This window comes from Pipistrellus kuhlii, unplaced genomic scaffold, assembly GCF_014108245.1.
Source record: "Pipistrellus kuhlii isolate mPipKuh1 unplaced genomic scaffold, mPipKuh1.p scaffold_m20_p_5, whole genome shotgun sequence".
Lineage (NCBI taxonomy): Eukaryota > Metazoa > Chordata > Mammalia > Chiroptera > Vespertilionidae > Pipistrellus > Pipistrellus kuhlii.
This window is the reverse complement of record NW_023425551.1, coordinates 55,708,164-55,727,773: the sequence shown is the minus strand read 5'-3', so window position 1 is coordinate 55,727,773 and position 19,610 is coordinate 55,708,164. Positions and strand designations below refer to the sequence as shown.

Here is a 19,610-nt window from a genome sequence, read left to right as displayed (position 1 = left end):
CATATGTACACATACAGGCTTACACAGATATTTTTCACTGTTCCACTATCTATTGCTGGTTAAGAAACTACTGTAAAATTTAGTGACATAAAACAACAGCCATCCTATATAATAAAAGCCTAATTTGCAAATCGACTAAAAGGTGGAACAACTGGTTGCTATGACAAGCACTGATCACCAGGGGGCAGATGCTCAATGCAGGAGCTGCCTCCAACCCACAGGCCCTAGGCCAGCCAAGACAGGTGCTAGTGGAGGCCCACTCCCTCTGATTACTCCACTGTTCTCCCCACAGATCAGCTCTGATTGCTGGCCTGGCCTAGAGACCCTTTGGTGCATGGATTTTGTGCACCAGGCCTCTAGTTTTATCATATTTCACTATTCTGAGGGTCAGGAGTTTGAGCAGGGCCCTCTGTGTAATTCCTTTGTCATGACATCCATGTGGTCACTGAGTGGTATTCAGCTGATGGGTGGGCTGGGCTGGAGGATCCAATAAAAACTAGCAGAATTCAGCCAGGGATATTGGAAGGCAGGGTTCAGCGGGGACTAGTGACCAGAAGACAGGCACAGTAGCGTTTCTGGCATGGCAGTCTAAAGTAGTTGAACTTCTTACATGACAGCTCAGGGCTAACAGAGAGCATGTTTCAAGAAACCCCAGTGGAAGATGCAAGGTTCCTTATTGCTTAACCTTGAAAATTCTAGACATTCTATTTTTGAAAATCCTCATATTCTATTTTCAAAAGCAAGCCACTGAGGGCATCCTTGATTTCAGGAGAGGGGAATTCAACTCTACCTCTCAATGAGAGAAGGGCAAAGAATATAAGGCTGCCTACTACACAAATCTAAACCAACTGATGGGGCACCTAGCACAGCAACAATCCCCAGACTTGCTGTGTCTGGAATGTTTATGGTGAAGGGCAGCATTTACTTCTGCAACGTGTTCTGAGCCTCTGCCAATGGAAGATGAATTCAATTCTCCAGACATGAGCAGTTAGATGCATGTATTCTACTGTTGCCCATTTCTTTTTCAATAAGCCACAATGACCCAAAAGTGTGTGTGTGTGTGTGTGTGTGTGTGTGTGTGTGGTGTCATTATTAATTTTAGAGTTTTTCCAAGTCAAGGATCATGCAAAATCAGAGCTGCAAGAGACACCAGAGATAAATCTGTTTCTGTTTTATAGATGAGGAAATGTAGGTCTAAAGTAGCTATGTGACCTGTCCCAGGTCAGAAGCTGATTAGGGACAGAGCCACAGCTGGGATCTCCTGCTGCCATGTCTGAAGACAGGAAATCCTGAGTTACCTGAGAAGGGAGCAACCTTTCCCCTAGAAACAGCCCCGCTGGCCTTGATTCAGTTCCCTATTTTATCATGAAACATCAAAAAAGCAACTATGTATTTCAAGTGAACCTATTTAATCTTGCATATCTGCCCTATATCTAACCATACTCAACAAATGTTTACTCAGTGCCTACCAAGTTCCGCACATACAGATACAGCTGCTTGGAAAGGCTTTCCTTCTAGTTAGAAGGTCATTAATACAAAGTGTACAGTAGTCACTTTCCTCTGGACCACGTATTCAACCATGGTATTTTATCCTGGAGTACTTCTATAGTCCCCGCTCTCTCCTTCACATACACAACGGACCAAGGGGCCAAGGATTTTGAGCTTTTCTGTTACTTCAAATGCATGTTTGGAGAGGATGTTAGCAAAAATGTCCACAGATTGAGGTGAAGGTCCAGTTCTTATTGCTCCTCCCCCCGCCCCCAGACCTTTGCTCCTTAGGCGAAGTGACAGATAGCTTTGACTTTATTTAGAGCTCAGGGACTCCAGGTATCTGCTCTAAATACAGTCTTCATAGCTTTGGATTTCCGTTCACATGGTACCTGTTCACCATTAGCTTTTGTCTTTTTATGCTGCGGCTAATTACTTTCTTCCTGGACCAGCAGGGAGAAGGGGAAGGGGTGTGGACACAGGGCTTGCTGAGGACTGTGACACCTCCTAGACACCAGGTCCACCCCAGACCTCCCTCCCAGAGCTGGGGAGATCACTCCTCCCGCTCAGCAGGAGAGAACCCCAGGGCAGGGGTCCGGGCCAGGGAGTGGGAGTGGGGCTGAGGGTGGGAGAGGGAAAGGGAGGGTCAGGGAGGAAGGGGATGGCTAAGATGCCAACCCCGATCCACCCCTGGGGACTTCCAAGGCCCGAACCAAGGCAAGGCTGGGGCGGCTGCGGGAGGGAGAAGGGGAAGTGAGATGGGTTCCAGGCGCCCTGGGTGGCGGCGCCCAGGCCGGCGCGGGCTGTTTGCCGCCCTGGCTCCGGGCGGGCACCGGCTCCCGCCCACGGGGAGGAGAAGGAACCAGATGGGCGGGTTCGAGCGTTGGCGTTGGCGGTCCCGGGGCGGCCGGCTCCTCCCCGCGAGTGTGGCTGTCTGCGCCGGCCGCGCCGAGGCAGTGCGGCGCCCGCCGCCCAGGATGCCGCCCTGCGCCCTCGCCGCGGCCGCGCCCCGGCCCTAGCGCCTGCCGCAGCCCAGCCCGCGCCCCGCGCCCGCGCCGCGCCCGCCGCCGCCTCTTCAATGGGCAACCTGCTCGGCGGGGTCAGCTTCCGCGAGCCCACCACCGTGGAGGACTGCGACTCCACCTGGCAGACGGAGTCGGAGCCGGAGCCCGAGGAGTCGGAGCCCGAGGAGCCGGGGCCGGGCAGCGGCGAGGGCCCGGGGCAGGAGCCCGAGCAGCCCGCGCAGCCCCCGGAGCCGGCCGGCGGGCGGCCCCGCGCCAGCCCCGCGCCGGACCAGGACGCCGAGGCGGCGGGCGCCGAGCAGGTACGCGGCCCCCGGCGGCTGCGGGCCGGGCCGGGCGCCCTGGCCCCGGGCGCCGGGAGGAAGGACCTGGTCGGCTGGCGAGAGGAGCGAGCGCCCGCCGAGCTGCCGAGCTGTGCCCGCGCGGAGGGCAGGGGCGCCGGCGGCTGCGCGTCCTTGGCGGCCGGACCCCTCCGTGCTCCCGGCCGCCCCGCCGCCCCGGGACCGGGGGCCTGCGGGGGCCGGGGCGCCGATCGCTGCCGATCTGGGGCCTGATCGCGGGCACGGCCGGGAAGTCCTCCGGGCAGAACCCAACTTGAATGAGTGTTTTCGTTGCCTCTGCAGCGCAACTGGGGGGTGCGAAGGTGGGGTGGGAGGACCCTGTCTAAAAATAGAGGCTTGTGGAAGCCGGTCTGGTGCGTGTTATTGGTGAAAATTACCCGGAATAAGGTGGGACCCGCAGCTGATCGGCGGCAGCGAGCGCTCTCCCCTCCTGGGCGTTTACAGGCAGGGAAAGTGTTGTAGAAGGTCCCCATCCCAAGTTAAAACCCACAAGTAAGGCCTTTCCACGGAGGCGTCAGGGCACTCTGCACAAATCTTATTTCACGCAGAGGACTTGTTGATCCACCTGTGCTTAAATCATTTGCCTAAGACAATTTGGAGGAGAGGTTAGCAAAGAGGTAAATATCCCTCGAACCCTCTGAGGCAACAGAAAATAATTCAGGAAACTTGAAAAAGGAGGAACTGTCTAGCCAAACCTCCGAGGAAGTGTGCGTCTTAGAGGCATTTGCTGTTTGCCCTGCATCGGGCCCTCTGTATCGGCGATGGGAAAATGAGCGTGAAAAAATGGAGCCCGAAGAACCACAGGTTCTTTGCTCAAGTAGAGGAATCGCCCCCTGAGTACTACAGCTGAGGCTGCCTCAGACAGCTTGTTGATGATCTCTGTTTAGGTCAGGAGGAAAAAAAAAAGTCTTAGTGCAAGCTCTAGGGTAAACAAGTTATTTTAATAAACTGCAATTTTGGGGGTGGGGTGGGAGTTGCTGGTTTTCATTCTCATTTTAGAGAAGACAGGTCTAGAAAGCAGCTTGCTGAGGATCATCCAGAGAGAAGAATGCATATCCAAATATATACATATATCGCTAATGTCAGAATCTTAACCTGTTGGAATTGTAACTACCCCTATGCCCCTTGGTTCTGGTCTGCTGCTGGGTCATTTTGCATTGAGAATTCAACCCCAGGAAAGTACTAAATGCTGTATTCTATATTTCCCCCTTCCATTTGTCTCCCAATTAATTAACTGGCTAAACAGTTATCAGAACACACCAGCAGAGATTCAATCCAAAGATCAGGTCCATCAATAGAAACCAACTTGGTAATTAATGTTTCAATCAGTTAATTGCAACCCCAGTCAATGGTAGACCACACCAGCTTTCCCTTTTTTCCTTTAATGGTTGATTTTTCAAGTTGCGGGTCCCACCTTATTCCGGGTAATTTTCACCAATAACACGCACCATCTAACTTCTAAAAAAAAAAAAAAAAAAAAAATCTTTTTAATTTTGCTTTTTGACTATCAACCCCATTTGTTCCCTATTCTACATACCATATTTTCCGGCGTATAAGACGACCCCCTAATTTTACAGTTAAAACATAGGTTTAGGCTTATATTCTCTATATAAGACTACCCTCTACTTCAAAGAAAAGACGGACGTTGCCATCAAGATCTGCAGGTAATTTTTGTGCAATTTTGGTCTTTTGCCCCCGATTTTCCGTTGACTTTTCGTTTCAAATGTCGTCTTATACGCCGGAAAATACGGATAGTCAATTCATTTGCAAGTACTTCTGGCGCTCCCTTTAAAGTATCTTTCAGACTTTAGTATCTTTCCTTGTCTAAGTTAATACTTGACAAGTGATGATGCCATTAACTCAGATGGGTAAGTCTAGGGAGAAAGCAACTTCAGAGGTTAAATCGATAATTCTCTTGAGTTCAATACCCTATGGGACATCCAAGTTGAGTAGTAAATTATATCGGTGAATGGAACCCCAGTCCTGGAGTCCCCAGCATATATGACTGGTGGTATTTAAAGTCATGGAAAGATACTGGTCATCAAGGAGTGATGCAGGATGAGGACTAAGCCTTGGATACTTCACTGCTCAATTTGGAGCGCTTGAAGATGAAAAGGAGCCAAAGAGGGGAACAGTTTGGTCTGAAGAAAACCTCCTCCAGAGGTGTAGGACCTGACAGTGTTTCAGGAAGGAGGGACCTCCCAATGCTGCTGGGAGGTCCCCTGAATTGAGCACTGAGAAATCATTTGGTAAGATGGGATTTGTTAGCCACATTCACAGGTGCTGTTTGGATGAGGATGAAAGCCTGGCTGGGGTAGGTCCTGGGAGAATTGGAGGAGGCCGGGAGAAAGAGCAGCTCTGTGGTGATGTTTTACTATCAAAGTGAGCAGAGCTCTGGATCTGTGGTAATCAAAGAGGATTTGGGGCAAGGAAGGTTATGTTTAAGGTTTAAGGTTAGAGATGCTATAGCATGTTTGATGAGGGGAATGAGCCAGAAAAGAGGGAAATTTGATGATACAGGAACTAGGAACAAAATCCTTGCCAGAGCAGGTGAAAAGGGATGGGATAGAGAGTGCAAAAGGTGCAGAAGTTGGAGGAGCAGGGATGGATGCTGGCAGGCTGGTACGTTCAGAAGTTGAAGGCGGCAGTGGTGCTCATGATAATTCTGGGCATTAGGTAGGACGTGAGTCATTACCTTCATTTCACAGCTAATAAAACTAAGATTCAGTTAAGTGATTTGCTTAAGGCCTAACAAATAAGTAGCAGAGTTGAGACTCAGCCCCAGTCTCCTGCTTCCATGTCTTGGGCTGTCCACATTATACCAAAGTGTCTGAAATGACCTTTCGCTTTTAGTGGAGCTGGAATTGATTTGTACCTAACTATTGGACTGGGAGCCCAGAGCATGGGGTCTAGTTCCTTTGCTGTCGTTAGGCTCTGGGTCTTGTTCAATTTCTCTAAGTCTAGGTTACCTTGCTTCTAAGGTGGAAACACAATTGCCAGCCAGGTGCGTTAGAAGAATCAGATGAAATAAAATACACGTAAGCACTTTGTAAATGGAAAAGTGCTTTCTATACAAATGTAGGATGATGATTCATATGGTTGTAGCTGAGGCTAAATAGATTCAGAAACTTGCTAGGCAGAGCTCTTTTGAAACATGTGGCAAGAACCAGAATTTAAGCTTTTCCTTGCTTATGTAACATGGCAGAGTAGCTAATGTTAAACATCAGAGAATGTGGTGGTAAAGTGTCTCTGTGCTTGTAGTAATAGTGAGAATCACACCACGTCAAAAACATGCAAAAACTGCTTAGACAGAGCCAATCTATTAACACAGGTGGGGGTAGGAGATGATGAGAAAAGGATTGGGGGAAAAGCTGTTAATGGATGTTGAGATTTAAACTTTGTCTTCTATTTCATAATTGTCATCAGTCTCGTTCTTCTGAGGGATATGGATATGAAGAACTTTATTACATATTATAGTACTGCATTTAGCTTACACATGGGTTGTAAATAAATTACATTGACCTATATCTTATATTTTAAAACTTATTTAATGGTGGGAATTTTCCTTAAAGTATAAATAGTACGAGTTAACTTCAGACTTGCTATATATAAGTCATTACAGTTTGAAGTTCATTGAGAACTTTTAATTTCTTTGTGTATATATTTTAAATTTGTTAATTTATATTGCATTGTATTATCACTGAATTAACACATTTCTGTTGATTTTATGTATGTATTATGGTGCTATGAAGGATGGAATTTAGAAAGCTATTTAGTTTGTTTTAAAAGCCTCTTTTTCTTACATAAATATTACTTGATTTCCAAAAGCAGCTAAATATTGCAAAAGTAATGCCAATTTTCTATGTAGAATTGATTTATTATCTTTTTTTTAATATATTTTATTGATTTTTTTACAGAGAGGAAGAGAGAGGGATAGAGAGTTAGAAACATCGATGAGAGAGAATTATCAATCAGCTGCCTCTTGCACACCCCCTACTGGGGATGTGCCTGCAACCAAGGTACATGCCCTTGACCAGAATCGAACCTGGGACCTTTCAGTCCACAGGCTGACGCTCTATCCACTGAGCCAAACCGGTTTCGGCATTGATTTATTATCTTAACATGGTTTTTTTTTTTTTCAGTGTTACGTACAGTATACTAAAATAAGTTTTGTTATAGAATCAGTTGTATAACCTATGATAAAGTATATGTCTTAAATTCATTTTGAATTCTATTCTGATGGATATTTATCCATAACATTTAGCCTCTGTATACTTTTAGTGAATAAAGGTTTTAATTTAGTAAAACACCTTAGGACAAATGTTATTATGTTCAAACCAGAAAGACAGAATGCCAGCAAATGTTGTATTATTAAAAGGACTTTTATAATGTTTTCAGTTATCTGGACAGCTTGACACTCTTTAGGCTTTCTTTATGGATGGTCATTGTTTTGAGTTTGTTCTGGAAATTTCTTAATGAAGTTATCTTGCTTTAACGTGTGAATGGAATTTCACTTTTTATTTTAGGGAGCTGATTCCACTGAAGCAACTGCCAAACCAAAGAGAAGTTTTTACGCTGCAAGGGATTTGTACAAATACAGACACCAGTACCCAGTAAGATAACAGAAAATTTTTTTCTAAAAGGAATGTAAAATATTTCCCTTCTGTTTTTCTTATTTTGTGGTGCCAGTGAACAAACATTTAAGAAGGGTCATTGTGTTTTTTTAAATATGTGCATATGCTGGAGATTGACTTATTTTTTCCTTTAGCAGAACTGCAAAGATATCCGGTATCAAAATGACTTGAGCAATCTTCGTTTTTATAAGAATAAAATTCCATTTAAGCCAGATGGTGAGTAATCTGCTACTTTGGTAAGAAGCAAAATCGAAATAATGAGTGTAACTAGTTATTCTTTGCTTATTCCATGGTCAGTACATTCTCAATGCATGTGTTCATTACTGTTCACTGTACAGTCTGAGTCCCCAAAGTCCTAGACCCTCAAGTTGAGAGCATCCACTTGGCAAATTCTAGAGGAATCACTGTGGATTAGCAATACCTTCTGTTTACAGTGGCTTTTATCTGACAAGTAGTGGAAGCCTTTATTGTGAGTGGAAAGGAGAGGACATTTTTAAAACCATAGAAAATTAGGTGATTAGGGAACCTTAGAGCTAAATTCAGCTTCCTCATTTTAAATGTAAGGTGACTAGGTCTTAAATCTTGAATGACACTCTACATGTTAAGGTCACTAGGTCTTAAATCCACTATATATACATTTATTAGGTCTTAAATATTTACTAGGTGTGTACATTGAAGAGTTACTCATGTAGAGGGCCAAATGGGAAGACACCTGGATATTCTTTAGATTGTTGCTGACTGGGCCTGGGATATTGGTGGAGTCATGTCAGTTGCACTCCCGCCCTGGGAGTGCAGAGATGTTCTTAGTTCCTGGCTTGTGTTTGTCCAGGAGGAAGGAGTGGGTGGGACCTGGGCCTTCCAAGGCTCCATGTTTTCTTGTGAAACCCCCTTGGTGGATTGGAAAATAAATAGATGTGCTGTGTGGCTCAGGTCTTCGTCGTCTGTCTCTCCTGCAGAGGAGATCGGCGTCCCTCCCAGCTCCCAGCTTAAAATCTATCTCTGTGTCTTCTCTCTTTATTTCTATTATTTTCAATCCCTGGCCACCTCCACTTAGAACCGGTTCCTTCATCTCTCTTTCTGTGCGGGACGTGGAAAGGGTGGATCCCTGCCACATCAGGTCCCCACATACTCAATTGTAAGAGTTGGGTCTGGATTCCAGGGTTCAGTATTCTTTTCACTATACCATACATACAATTTAGAACGTAATTGAAAAGTGATGTTTATATTAGAATGATCTTTCCTGTAGACTTCCAGATTCAGGAGTCACGGAGCCATAGCAGTCCTAGTTCAGTGCTCCAGTATCCTGCCTGGGAAGAGTAGGTCTCCACTCAGCTCTGCAAATGAACTAGCCTCCTTCTAAACAACTCCATAGTTGCCCTCATAGGGTCTTTTCTAAAGGGATCCTCATAAGAGGATGCAGCCACAATGGAAATATACATATTTCACGAGGCACCATGCTATGATTCATGGTAGGCTCCTAATTTTATTCAGCTCAAACCAGCAAAGCTGGCTTCTCTCCTTTGAACCCTTATCCCTGTGAGGAGACCAAATGGCTCTGGCTCTTGCCCTTTGTTCCAGTGAAAACTGAGCCAAAAACCACATCAATGTGAGTCAGGAATGAAGATCATGGATTGTAAAACTTCCCAGTGGAGGCCTTATCTTCTTTGGTGAACTAACTGGAGGAAGGATATCTGAAGCCTGGGGGGAGTGTTTGGAGGAGGAACTCCCCATACTGTGCACTGAGAAACACACCAGTTGGATGTTAGGACTAAGAATTGCTGAAAGGCCAGAATCACTTTAATTAATTTTCTGGTGTCTCAGAAGTCTGCTCTGATTTGGAAAGAAACTGGATAAAAATGCTCTGTTGTATTTACTAATTATAAAAACACACTGCTTTATTTATTAATTGAAATAATATTAATCTATTAGTATTTTTAAAAAATATATTTTTATTGATTTCAGAGAGGAAGGGAGAGGGAGAGAGAAAGGTAGAAACATCGATGATGAGAGGGAATCATTGATTGCCTCCTGCACAAATCCCTGCAACCCGGGTATGTGTCCTGACTGGGAATGGAACGGTGACCTCCTGGTTCATAGGTGACATTGGCTGGGAAAACTATTAGTTTTTGGTTTTTTTTAAAGAGTTGGGGCAAGATAATTATTTGGAGAAATGAAATGACAAATTATTAACTTGAGTCTGACTTGAATTTAATAAAATTTATCTATGTTCAATGTTTTAAATATTAAAAACATTGAACACAGGCCTGGCTGGAGTGGCTCAGTTGGTTGAACATTGGCGCATGCACTGAAAGGTTACTGGTTCCAATTCTAGTCAGAATACATACCTGGGTTGCAGGTTTGTTCCCATCAGGGCACTTACAACTGATGGATGTTTCTCTCTCACACTCTCTCTCTCTTTCTCTCTCTTACTCTCCCTAAGCATATCCTTGAGTGAGGATTAAATAAAACAAAACAAAAAAATAGTGAATACAGAAATATGACAGTATTTAACTGAATTATTTTAATATTTCTAATACATTTATTTTGGAGATTGTAATTTAAAACAATAAGTAATGCACTTATTTTTTGTAATCTTTATCAAAAAATGTATTTTGAAATCTTATAGGTCGGGGTCAGAAATTTTAGCTAAGGTCACATAAAATGTTATTCTATTTTATTATATAAATTATCTCGACTCACATACTTTCCTCTCTAGCATGTGTACACACACACAATTGAAAAGTGATTACATACACTCTTGACAGTAAGCATAAGCCTGCAAGAATGTATTTTACTTATTAAAAAGGAGGAGGGGCAGTTAGAAGGTAAAACAAACTGGAAGCTATGGAAATAGATGGTTTCAACATGATAAAGCCAATATTATGATTCAAAAGTAACATTTTACCAAACCTTTTGAGAGTGGCCCTCTACTAAAAACTAATGATTTCTAGAGGAAACAAAAATAAGTTATGTTTAGAAAATATTACATTGTTAATTTTTCTATATAATTGACTAAATGGCCAATTAGTCTACTGAAAGGACCTTGACAGATTTAATCAGGAGGATTTTGTTCTAATTTGTTATTTAAGTTCCTATGGGGAACTACAGAATGTGACAAAGAAGACTTACTTTTTGAAACAAGAAAGACCTGTGTTCTATTTCTACATTTATTCTTTTATTAGTGTGTGACTTTGAGTAAATCACACACTTTCCTCATTAGTAAAATGGAGATGATATTGTAATATTGATTTGGGAGAGTTTTGCAAAGATTAAGGTAGATGAAGTATACTAGATATAATACGGGCCCAACATATGGTAGGTACTCAACACCTTTTTCTTTTATCTTTCAATTATTTTGTTAATCCTCACCAGAGGACATTTTTTCCATTTATTTTTAGAGAAGGTGGAAGGGAGAAGGGAGGGAGGGAGGAAGGGAAGGAAGAGAGAGAGAGACAGACACAGAGACACAGAGATGCAGAGAGACATGGATTGGTTGGCTCCAGCAAGCGCCTCCACCAGGGCTGGGGATTGAACCTGCAACCCGGAGGGCAGACCAGTACTCTAACCATTTAGATATACTCGCCATAGCTCAATACCTTTTTCTTTTAATATGTTTTTATTGATTTTAGAGAAGAGAGAGGGAGAGAGAAACATCGATGTGAGAAAGATTGATCAGCTGCACCCCATAAACCTGATTATCTGCTCTGATCCGAAATTGAACCTGTGACATTTTAGTGTAGGTGACGATGCTCCAACCAACTCAGCCACACCAGGGCTTTCTTTCATTTTTTATTTCTCCTTTTCTTTGCTTCTCTCCATCTCTTTCTCTTCCTCCTTTTTTTTCTTTCTTTTCCCCTGGCATTCATCTCAATTTGATCCTATCTAATATTTAAAGACCTATATGACCCTTTAGGGCAGGGATTGGTAAATATTTTCTGTACAGGGCCAGATAGTAAATATTTTCAGCTTTTTGAGCCATATGGTCTCTGTTGTGACTATTAAACTCCATTGTTCTGGTGTAAAATACATAAATGAATGTTATTCATTTGTGCATGGCTGTGTTCCAATAAAACTGTTTACAAAACAGATGTCAGACCAGAGTTTGCCAACTCTTCTGTAGAGTAATGCTGTTCAATAGAACTTCCTGCAATTTGAGGTACCACTTTAAAAAAAAATTAGGCCCATTATGTAACTCAGTGTATGGCATAGGGAATTTATTTTTTAAAAGCTATATTCTTGTGGGCTGTTATTAATATTTAAAAATGTCTAATATAAAGCTTAAGTGATTAAACTTTAAAATGCCTTCACCAGTGTTTACAGTGTCTGGTTCACTTTCTGCATATTTACTGTTCAGGTGTGTACATTGAAGAGGTTCTCAGTAAGTGGAAAGGAGATTATGAGAAGCTGGAGCACAACCACACTTACATCCAATGGTCAGTTTCATCTCCTCTGTCTTGAACCAAGCCCTATTTAACCATGCATGTTTTCCGGACAACATTAATATACAAACATTATTTTTCTGAAAAATAGGCTTTTCCCCCTGAGAGAACAAGGCTTGAACTTCTATGCTAAAGAACTAACTACATATGAAATTGAGGTAATGCAAGATCATTTTATTTTACATGAGATGGCCAAGTAATATTGCTACTTTATTGACCTGGTAATTACTGAATCATTTCAGCTGACTTTTTCTTTTCATTAGGAATTCAAAAAAACAAAAGAAGCAATTAGAAGATTTCTCCTGGCTTATAAAATGATGTTGGAATTTTTTGGAATAAAGCTGATTGATAAAACGGGTAATGTTGCTCGGGCTGTTAACTGGCAGGAAAGGTTCCAGCACCTGAATGAGTAAGTGAAGGCCCTGCTGAACATCAGGGCCAGCATGCTGCTTTCCTTCCCTTGGTTGGAATTCTCTGTGGAACCCAGGAATTCCCAGAGGAACAACGAGCAGATGTTTGAATTCAAAAGCTGGTCTGAAATGCATTTTACTCTCTGTTCTATATTCTAAAACAAAACAAAACAACAAAATTCCAAGTAGAAATATGGCTGTTCAGCATCAGAGATGTTTATTCCTGAAATGGCTCCTCTGCCCACAGCCAGTGGCCTCCTTCCCTTCTTGTCACTGATTTCTTGTCACTTATGGCTACTGTTTGTACAGTTTTCTGAATCCCCTCTACAAGGTTGTGAGCTTCACAGGGCACAGTCTGTTCCTCAAGCTTAGCGCCTTCTTGGATTAAATCCATGAAGTAGGCCTTTGACACAAAAATCGTTTTATAAGACTGAGATAGTCTCATATGCAAAAAAAAAAAAAAAAAAAAAAAAAAACAAAGAGGAAAATTAAAGTCTTTTCTGTTTAGGTAAAAAACCAAAGGCCACTTTGGGTTCCTGAATTTCAAACCCTTTGAAGGAAATTTTTAACAGTTTATTTGGAATTGATTTGCTATATTCTTTTGCTTAGATATTTGTAACTTGCATTAATACTTTTACCTAAAGTTTATTTTGCTTAATATTTTTTTACATGCAAATAAAATGTAAAATTTTTCCTTTTTAATTATATTTAAATTTTTTTCCTTTTTAATTATAGGGTGGGTTATGAGTGCTAGACTATAAAACCAACAGCTTGAAAGCATTTGTTTAGCATATTATAATTAACTGATCTGGATAGGTACCCAGAGAAAAAATAATTGAAACTGCCTAAGAAATATTTTTTGTCCAAAACAAATCAGAATTTTGTGCAATAATTAACTAAAATTATTGTATCTTTCTAGAACGTTCATCTCATTTTACTAAAATAACTATTAATGTTTAAGCCTTTCTTTTATTTTATTTATTTATTTGTTTTAGAGAAATAGGAAGAGAGGGAGGGAGGGAAAGAGAGAGAGAGAGAGAGACATCAATTTATTATTTCACTTATTTATACATTAATTGTTTGATTCTTATATGTGTCTTGATTGGGGATTGAACCTTGGAGTATTGGAACAGCACTCTAACCAACTAAACTACCCAACCAGGACTCTTTTACTGTTTTCAGTTATAATCAACAATATTAAAATGGTGACTTGCACTAAAATATTGAAGGGCATAAAGCTTTATGATCCTGATTAGAAGATCCAATCACTTATAACTGAAGTTAAATTTGACTTAGGACAATTAAGCAGAAGTATGTAAGTCTCTGCCTAAGCAATGCTGGTAGCTATCTCTAGACAGTTTCTAAGCTCTTACATAATACTGTCAAAGAAAGCTGTATGCATGTAGCCTTTTGACAGGAAGAATGGCGGAAGTAAATCTTTGGAGAGAACGGGTAGTATCTTCATCTTTCATGCACTCGTGTTTATCGTTTTAGAGAATCTCTGCCTCCAATTTGTTTTTGGTTGGAATAGCAATCTTGCTTAGCAAATGTTTGTTGAATGAATAAATGATGAACAACATATGTTTGTCAGCTTAAATCCTCCTGGGTTATATTGTCAGACCTCTAATTGATAGCTGGAAACAGAGCCCTTTTGAAGGTTTTTGTTAAATGATTTCCTGGGGTAAGTCAGGGGAGGGGAGCCTGAACTGGCTGCCATGTGCCTCCCTCTCCCCCCCACCCCTTGCCCCATTCTTCCATGCAGCCTGCTTACTTTCCACCGCCCATTGTCTCTTTTTCTTTTCCCTGGCGATTGCATAGAGCTTTTCCAGCTGTGAGTGAATTGCCTTAAAATCTTTCAGAAAACAGCCAAAACCAGTTTGGCTCAATGGATAGAGCCTTGGCTTGGGGACTGAAGGGTCCGGGGTTCGATTCCTGTCAAGGGCATGTACCTTCGTTGAGGGCATGTCCCCAGTAGGGGATGTGCAGGAGGCAGCTGATCGATGACTCTCTCTCATCGATGTTTCTAACTCTATCTCTCTCCCTTCCTCTCTGTACAAAATCAATAAAAATATATATATATATTTTTTAAAAAATCTTCCAGAAAACAACTTTCCTTTGAGGTTTAGTTGCTAAAAATTTATACTGACTAGATTTGAACAAATTACAAGGGACTCTAGGAAGACTTCTATGTCATTTTTTTTCTTCAGTTGGTTTCTTTTCTGATTTATCTTTAAATGCCATAACTTATTTGTGTTTTAACCTATATGACATCTTGAGTTTTTTAGAGTAGACAGAGAACTCAATATTTATTTATAGGAGCCCAGCTGACAAAAATATTGAATGAGGTGAAATGAAATAATGTTCAGTGAACAAGTGGCCATGGCTAGAAGAGGTGAAATATTTTCAAACATGACAGTGCAGATATATAAACCAATCACTAAGATGTATTTCCAGTTTTATTTGTAATCACCTTAGATGACCGACTAAATTATATTTTAGACTCTGGAATCTCCTTTAACTTCTATTTTCTGTTTCCTAATTCTTGCCTTTTGTGCATTCTCTCTTCACCTGCTTGGTCTTCCTGAAGAAGTCCTTACCTCTGTCTAGAAGCCCTGGCCTCTCTTGTTTATCAGCTGTATAACCCCAAAGACTCTCACAGTATTAGGATTTTAGCTACTTTTCTTTCTTCCATTTTGTTTTTGTTTGTGACATTTATTTCAAATCATATTGAAACACCTAATTTCTTTCTTATATAATTTTGTTCCATCATCCTGGTCTTTATTCTCTTCAACCTAAGTTTTTGTACTTTTCTACTGTTACATAAATATTTTTAATTGGAGAGTGTGTAGCTATGTGTGTAGCTATAAATGTATACAGAAAATTTATTTTGGCCATTCATCTTGAACCGGATATATGAAATTGAGCTATTTGCAAATATAGTAAATTTTGTTGTGTCATATAACTCATTAGGATTTTAAAAAATATTCTTTCACTTTCCCATACTTCTCTTTATTGTAGACATATGAGGCAGATGTGCTCAAGAGTTTTGTCACTAAGTTTTTAGATTATACAGAATCTATATTAGCCTAACAACTAAGTCAATTGTGCCACTAATGGGACTTTATCCTAACTTCACCCAAATTTATATTGTCCCTAAATACCCTTACTTCCTATTAAAAAGTACAGATTCATAAGGCTGAAACATGCTTTACCTTTTGCCTTCAAAGAGTTGAATGTTAAGATAATACTTTTTTGGTAAACAACCATAAGGATGGTGACAATCAGAACTGTTCAATTTATCTTTTCCAGTGTTGTTAGCTCAAATCCTTAAGACTGTTGTTTTGTCCAAACAAACTCTCTTATCAAACTCTGAGACCATGGAACCACTCCCTTGTTTCCTTCAAATAATTCATTGACATCCTTTTCCATTCTTCCCAAATAGTTTGCTAGTTATTCCTAAGTGAAATCCTCCAAGCATACTTGGAAGCCAGGACAGGCATGAGCAATGCTTGTAACAAGAAGTTTCTGAGGTATAAAATAGGTTTCAGGAAGTTAAAAGTAAGTGACTCAATATTACACAATTGCAATATTGTGTAAACAAATATCTGGGCTGTTGATGACAATACATGATTAATATATGTAGCTGGAGATTCCTTTGGATGCAGCCAGGCATGTGCAATAAGGCAACTATTGGGCTGAGTGAAGTGGGGGAGGAAGATTATAAATTGTGTTAAAACAGAATTGGGAAGCTTTCATCTGATAATGGCTTTAGTATAGGGACAGGAGAATGATGATAGTGCTATCTGGGGGAAAGGGCATCTTTGGAATCAATGTCATTGGAAGGAAAATTTAAAGTTCTTTGATAGAGAAAGAGGAGAGAGGCCTAGCATGGAATTGAGTCACTACTTTGGGGTAGATACAAATATGGTAGTTCTTAATATCAGATATTTAAATAATAACATTATTGTTAAATAGTACATATTATTTATTGAGTTCTACATGGCTTGCATATTTATCAACTAAATTGATTGTTGCAAGAGTCCAGTGAAGTCCAGTAAATGAGTATACGAACCTTAGCGAGCCATCATCATTTCCTGTAGTTGTATGTGTTCTGTTAAATTAGTCAGTGTTGCATCTTTTGTTAGAGTTGTTCTAGCAGGATAGAGTGTTTTTTTGCATCTTTCCTCATGAGTTGGCTAATATGATAGATTTTGCTGACCAGTTTACACTGCAAATTATACTACTCAGTTAGTAGCTAATATTGTGTTTAGGTTCAGCACTGGTGACAGGTACAGTACATTGCTGTTGCAAATAAATACTCTAATAGATCACTTATCCTCAGTGTATTTAAGAAACAACAATTCAACATCAGTGGAAATAAATTTTAATATAAGTATTTTTTTCAAATTTGAAGAACCTAAGAAATAAGGAGGATGTATATTATATGTTTGAGTTTCACATGATTGACATTGCATTGAGTTATAAGGGTTTCATACCTTCAAATTTGTTTTTCTTAATGGTGTCTCTACAAGTCATTACAAGGCTTATTTCTGTAAACAAAACAAAAAAATTTTCCCAGTAGTTTTTATTTCCCTGCTTTCCTCCACCTGATTTCCTCACCCCCTCATTTTATTCAATCCTCTCTTTTAGGTCCCAGCACAACTATTTAAGAATCACCCGTATTCTGAAAAGCCTTGGCGAGCTTGGATATGAAAGTTTTAAACCTCCTCTTGTAAAATTTATTCTTCACGAAGCTCTTGTGGAAAATACCATCCCCAATATTAAACAGAGCGCGCTGGAGTATTTTGTTTATACCATTAAAGACAGGAGGGAAAGGAGGAAGCTCCTACGTTTCGCCCAGAAACATTACACGCCTTCAGAGAATTTTATCTGGGGACCCCCTCGGAAAGAAGACGCAGAAGGAGGCAAAGCCCAGAAAATGCCTGCCCCTCCCGCCTCCAGTCCTAACAGTCAAACTTCTATGCACAAAAAATCTAAAGACTCCAAAACTTCCTCCTCAGCAGCTCCTGTAAATAGCAAAGCAGCTGAAGAAAAAATAGCGGCGCCTAAAGAGCCTGAGGAAGTCACAGACAGGCCCTGCACAGAGCCCAGCAGCGGAGCCGCCAGGCCGGGGGACACAGAGGATGGGAACGCTGAGAGTTCAAATTCTCAACCAGAAGAAGCTACGAGTAATCCCACAGAGAAAACAGAGAGTGCATCTCCTCCCGAAAAAGATGAAGAAGGTGCAAGTCATAGCAAAGACTGTGGAAGTCCTGGAAATCAAGCTTCCCAGGATGAGGAACTGATTCCGTGAATTCACAGAAACCCACAAACCAGTGTAGGGAGAGGAGGCGGAAACTGCTGTACAGTTTGTTCGAAAGAACAGAGGTCACAGTTCAAATTTGAGCCATCTGTTTGTGATTTATGTTGTAAGCATTTTTTTTTTTCTGGATGACATTAAGTTTAATAAAATGTTTAAGATAAGACCCAGTAAATGAATGTATTCGGTAACACTTTTAGGATGTGAGTTTACAAATTCTGTATACAATAATTATTTTATAATTATTTTCATATATCTGCAAATACTGATGCAGTGCTTGGGATGTCAAATATATTATTTTGAGAAGGTACAGTCTACCTAAAGAAAACCAAGAGGATAATTTCATTATGTTGCCACACCTTTGCCTGTTTTATGGATTCCTTTGTGTTTTGTTTTGTTTTTTAAAAGCTGGGAAAATCTAGAAGTAATTTGGATTTTTAATTAGAAAATAACTTGGATTGTTTTCATTATAATACCTCAACATGTTTATTTTAGATGAAATGGATGCTCTTGGGGAGCTGTGACCCCCTCACCCCCCGTTTGTCAGTCTTGCTACTGTCTTTTCCTCTTCCCGTCTCTGCACCCACCCGCACCCACCATTGTATCAGGCAGCACCTCTGTTTCTGGTGCACATTCGGATAAACTCCTGTATTGAAACTTCAACGGAGCAGAGTGGGACTCTCAACTGTATGATTTCAAAAATTTGCTTTGCTTGAAATAATAAAAAAAATTTTTGTATTAAGTGCTTAAACTTTTTTTTTTTTTTTTTTTTTTTTTTTTTTTTTTTTTATTTTTTATGCAGAAGTCCAAGAAAAGAATTTTGCCTTCTTTGGCTGTTTCATATAAATTTGGTGCTTTATTTCTGAATATAAATAAGAAAGGAATTTAAAAATAAGAAAGGAAATTATTTTTAAAAGGCATGCCCCTTGCACTGGCAACAAGGCAGTGGTTCCTAAAACCATGAATATCTCAGTGTTATGAGGATTACAAAATTAAAAATATTGCTTAGTTGTAGTGTATCTTTTATTTATTTATTTATTTGTGTATTTATTTAAATCCTAATCCAAGGAGAGGGATAGAAAGTGCGAGCTATTGATGTGAGAGAAAAACATCGAACTCACAACCCTAGGTATATGCCCTGACAGAGAATTGAACAGGCAACCTTTAGGTTCACAGGAGATGCTCAGCCAACGGAGCCACTCCAGCCGGGCACATATCTTTTTAAAAAGAATTACAGTTTGATGCATCTCTAAGTTGTCGAACCTTAAAATTGAGAACTGATTTGAAATTCCATATACTCAGTTTTAGTAAGCAATTAATGTGTTAATTTGGTTAAGAGAAAATAATGGTATTTCTTATAATATTTTAACATTATTATTACATATCAGGAAAAATCATAAACACTGTGGTAAGAAGGTCAAAATATGCATACAGATATAGTGAAAGCAATGAATAGAAAAAAATTCTCATTTTATTTTATTTAGAAAGAAATTAATTGGCTTTTGTGTGTCTCTTCGGCTTTTAAGAAAAGTTCTATTTACTTTAATCCCCAGAGAATGTTTACTATGTCACATTTTTAATCACATCATATGTCATCTGTTCCATTTATTGATCAGAGGATTTTAAGCAGAGCCTTTCTGGAAAATAAACACACCAGCAGTATGCCTTTACAAATATGATTTTATTGCTTTGAAGTTTACAAGAAACATCACAGTTGCTCAATCTTGACTTTGTTTATATGAATATTAGTAACACTCGTGTTGTATACCATATCCTAATGAATATAGAAGAGTTATGATTTTTGGTTCCCAAAATATGCCAATTTTTGTTTATGTTTTTGAGAAGTGATTTTTAGGATTTGAGGAAACAATTCTTTTATATTTCAATTTCTTTCTTACATGAACCCTCTGAAGGTGGTGTTTGTTGAAGCAATGTCTCCATAGAGTTTAGTAATCA

General features: G+C 40.2%; 1 protein-coding gene across 3 annotated transcripts; it reads left to right on the top strand.

The window, feature by feature from the left end:
• The first annotated feature begins 2,368 nt into the window (after positions 1–2,368).
• Positions 2,369–18,396, top strand: OGFRL1 (opioid growth factor receptor like 1). Of its 3 annotated transcripts, none has more exons than XM_036414875.2 (7): positions 2,388–2,812; positions 7,378–7,464; positions 7,620–7,701; positions 11,840–11,918; positions 12,016–12,082; positions 12,188–12,333; positions 16,985–18,396. In XM_036414875.2, the coding sequence occupies exons 1-7, from the start codon at positions 2,567–2,569 to the stop codon at positions 17,646–17,648; spliced, it is 1,371 nt and encodes a 456-aa protein (XP_036270768.1). In that variant the 5' UTR covers positions 2,388–2,566; the 3' UTR covers positions 17,649–18,396. The 3 variants fall into 3 exon arrangements, with proteins under 3 accessions (XP_036270771.1, XP_036270768.1, XP_036270769.1); XM_036414876.2 differs by having other exon boundaries at positions 2,391–2,812; positions 7,623–7,701; XM_036414878.2 differs by lacking the exons at positions 12,016–12,082; positions 12,188–12,333 and having other exon boundaries at positions 2,369–2,812.
• Positions 18,397–19,610: the final 1,214 nt, after the last annotated feature.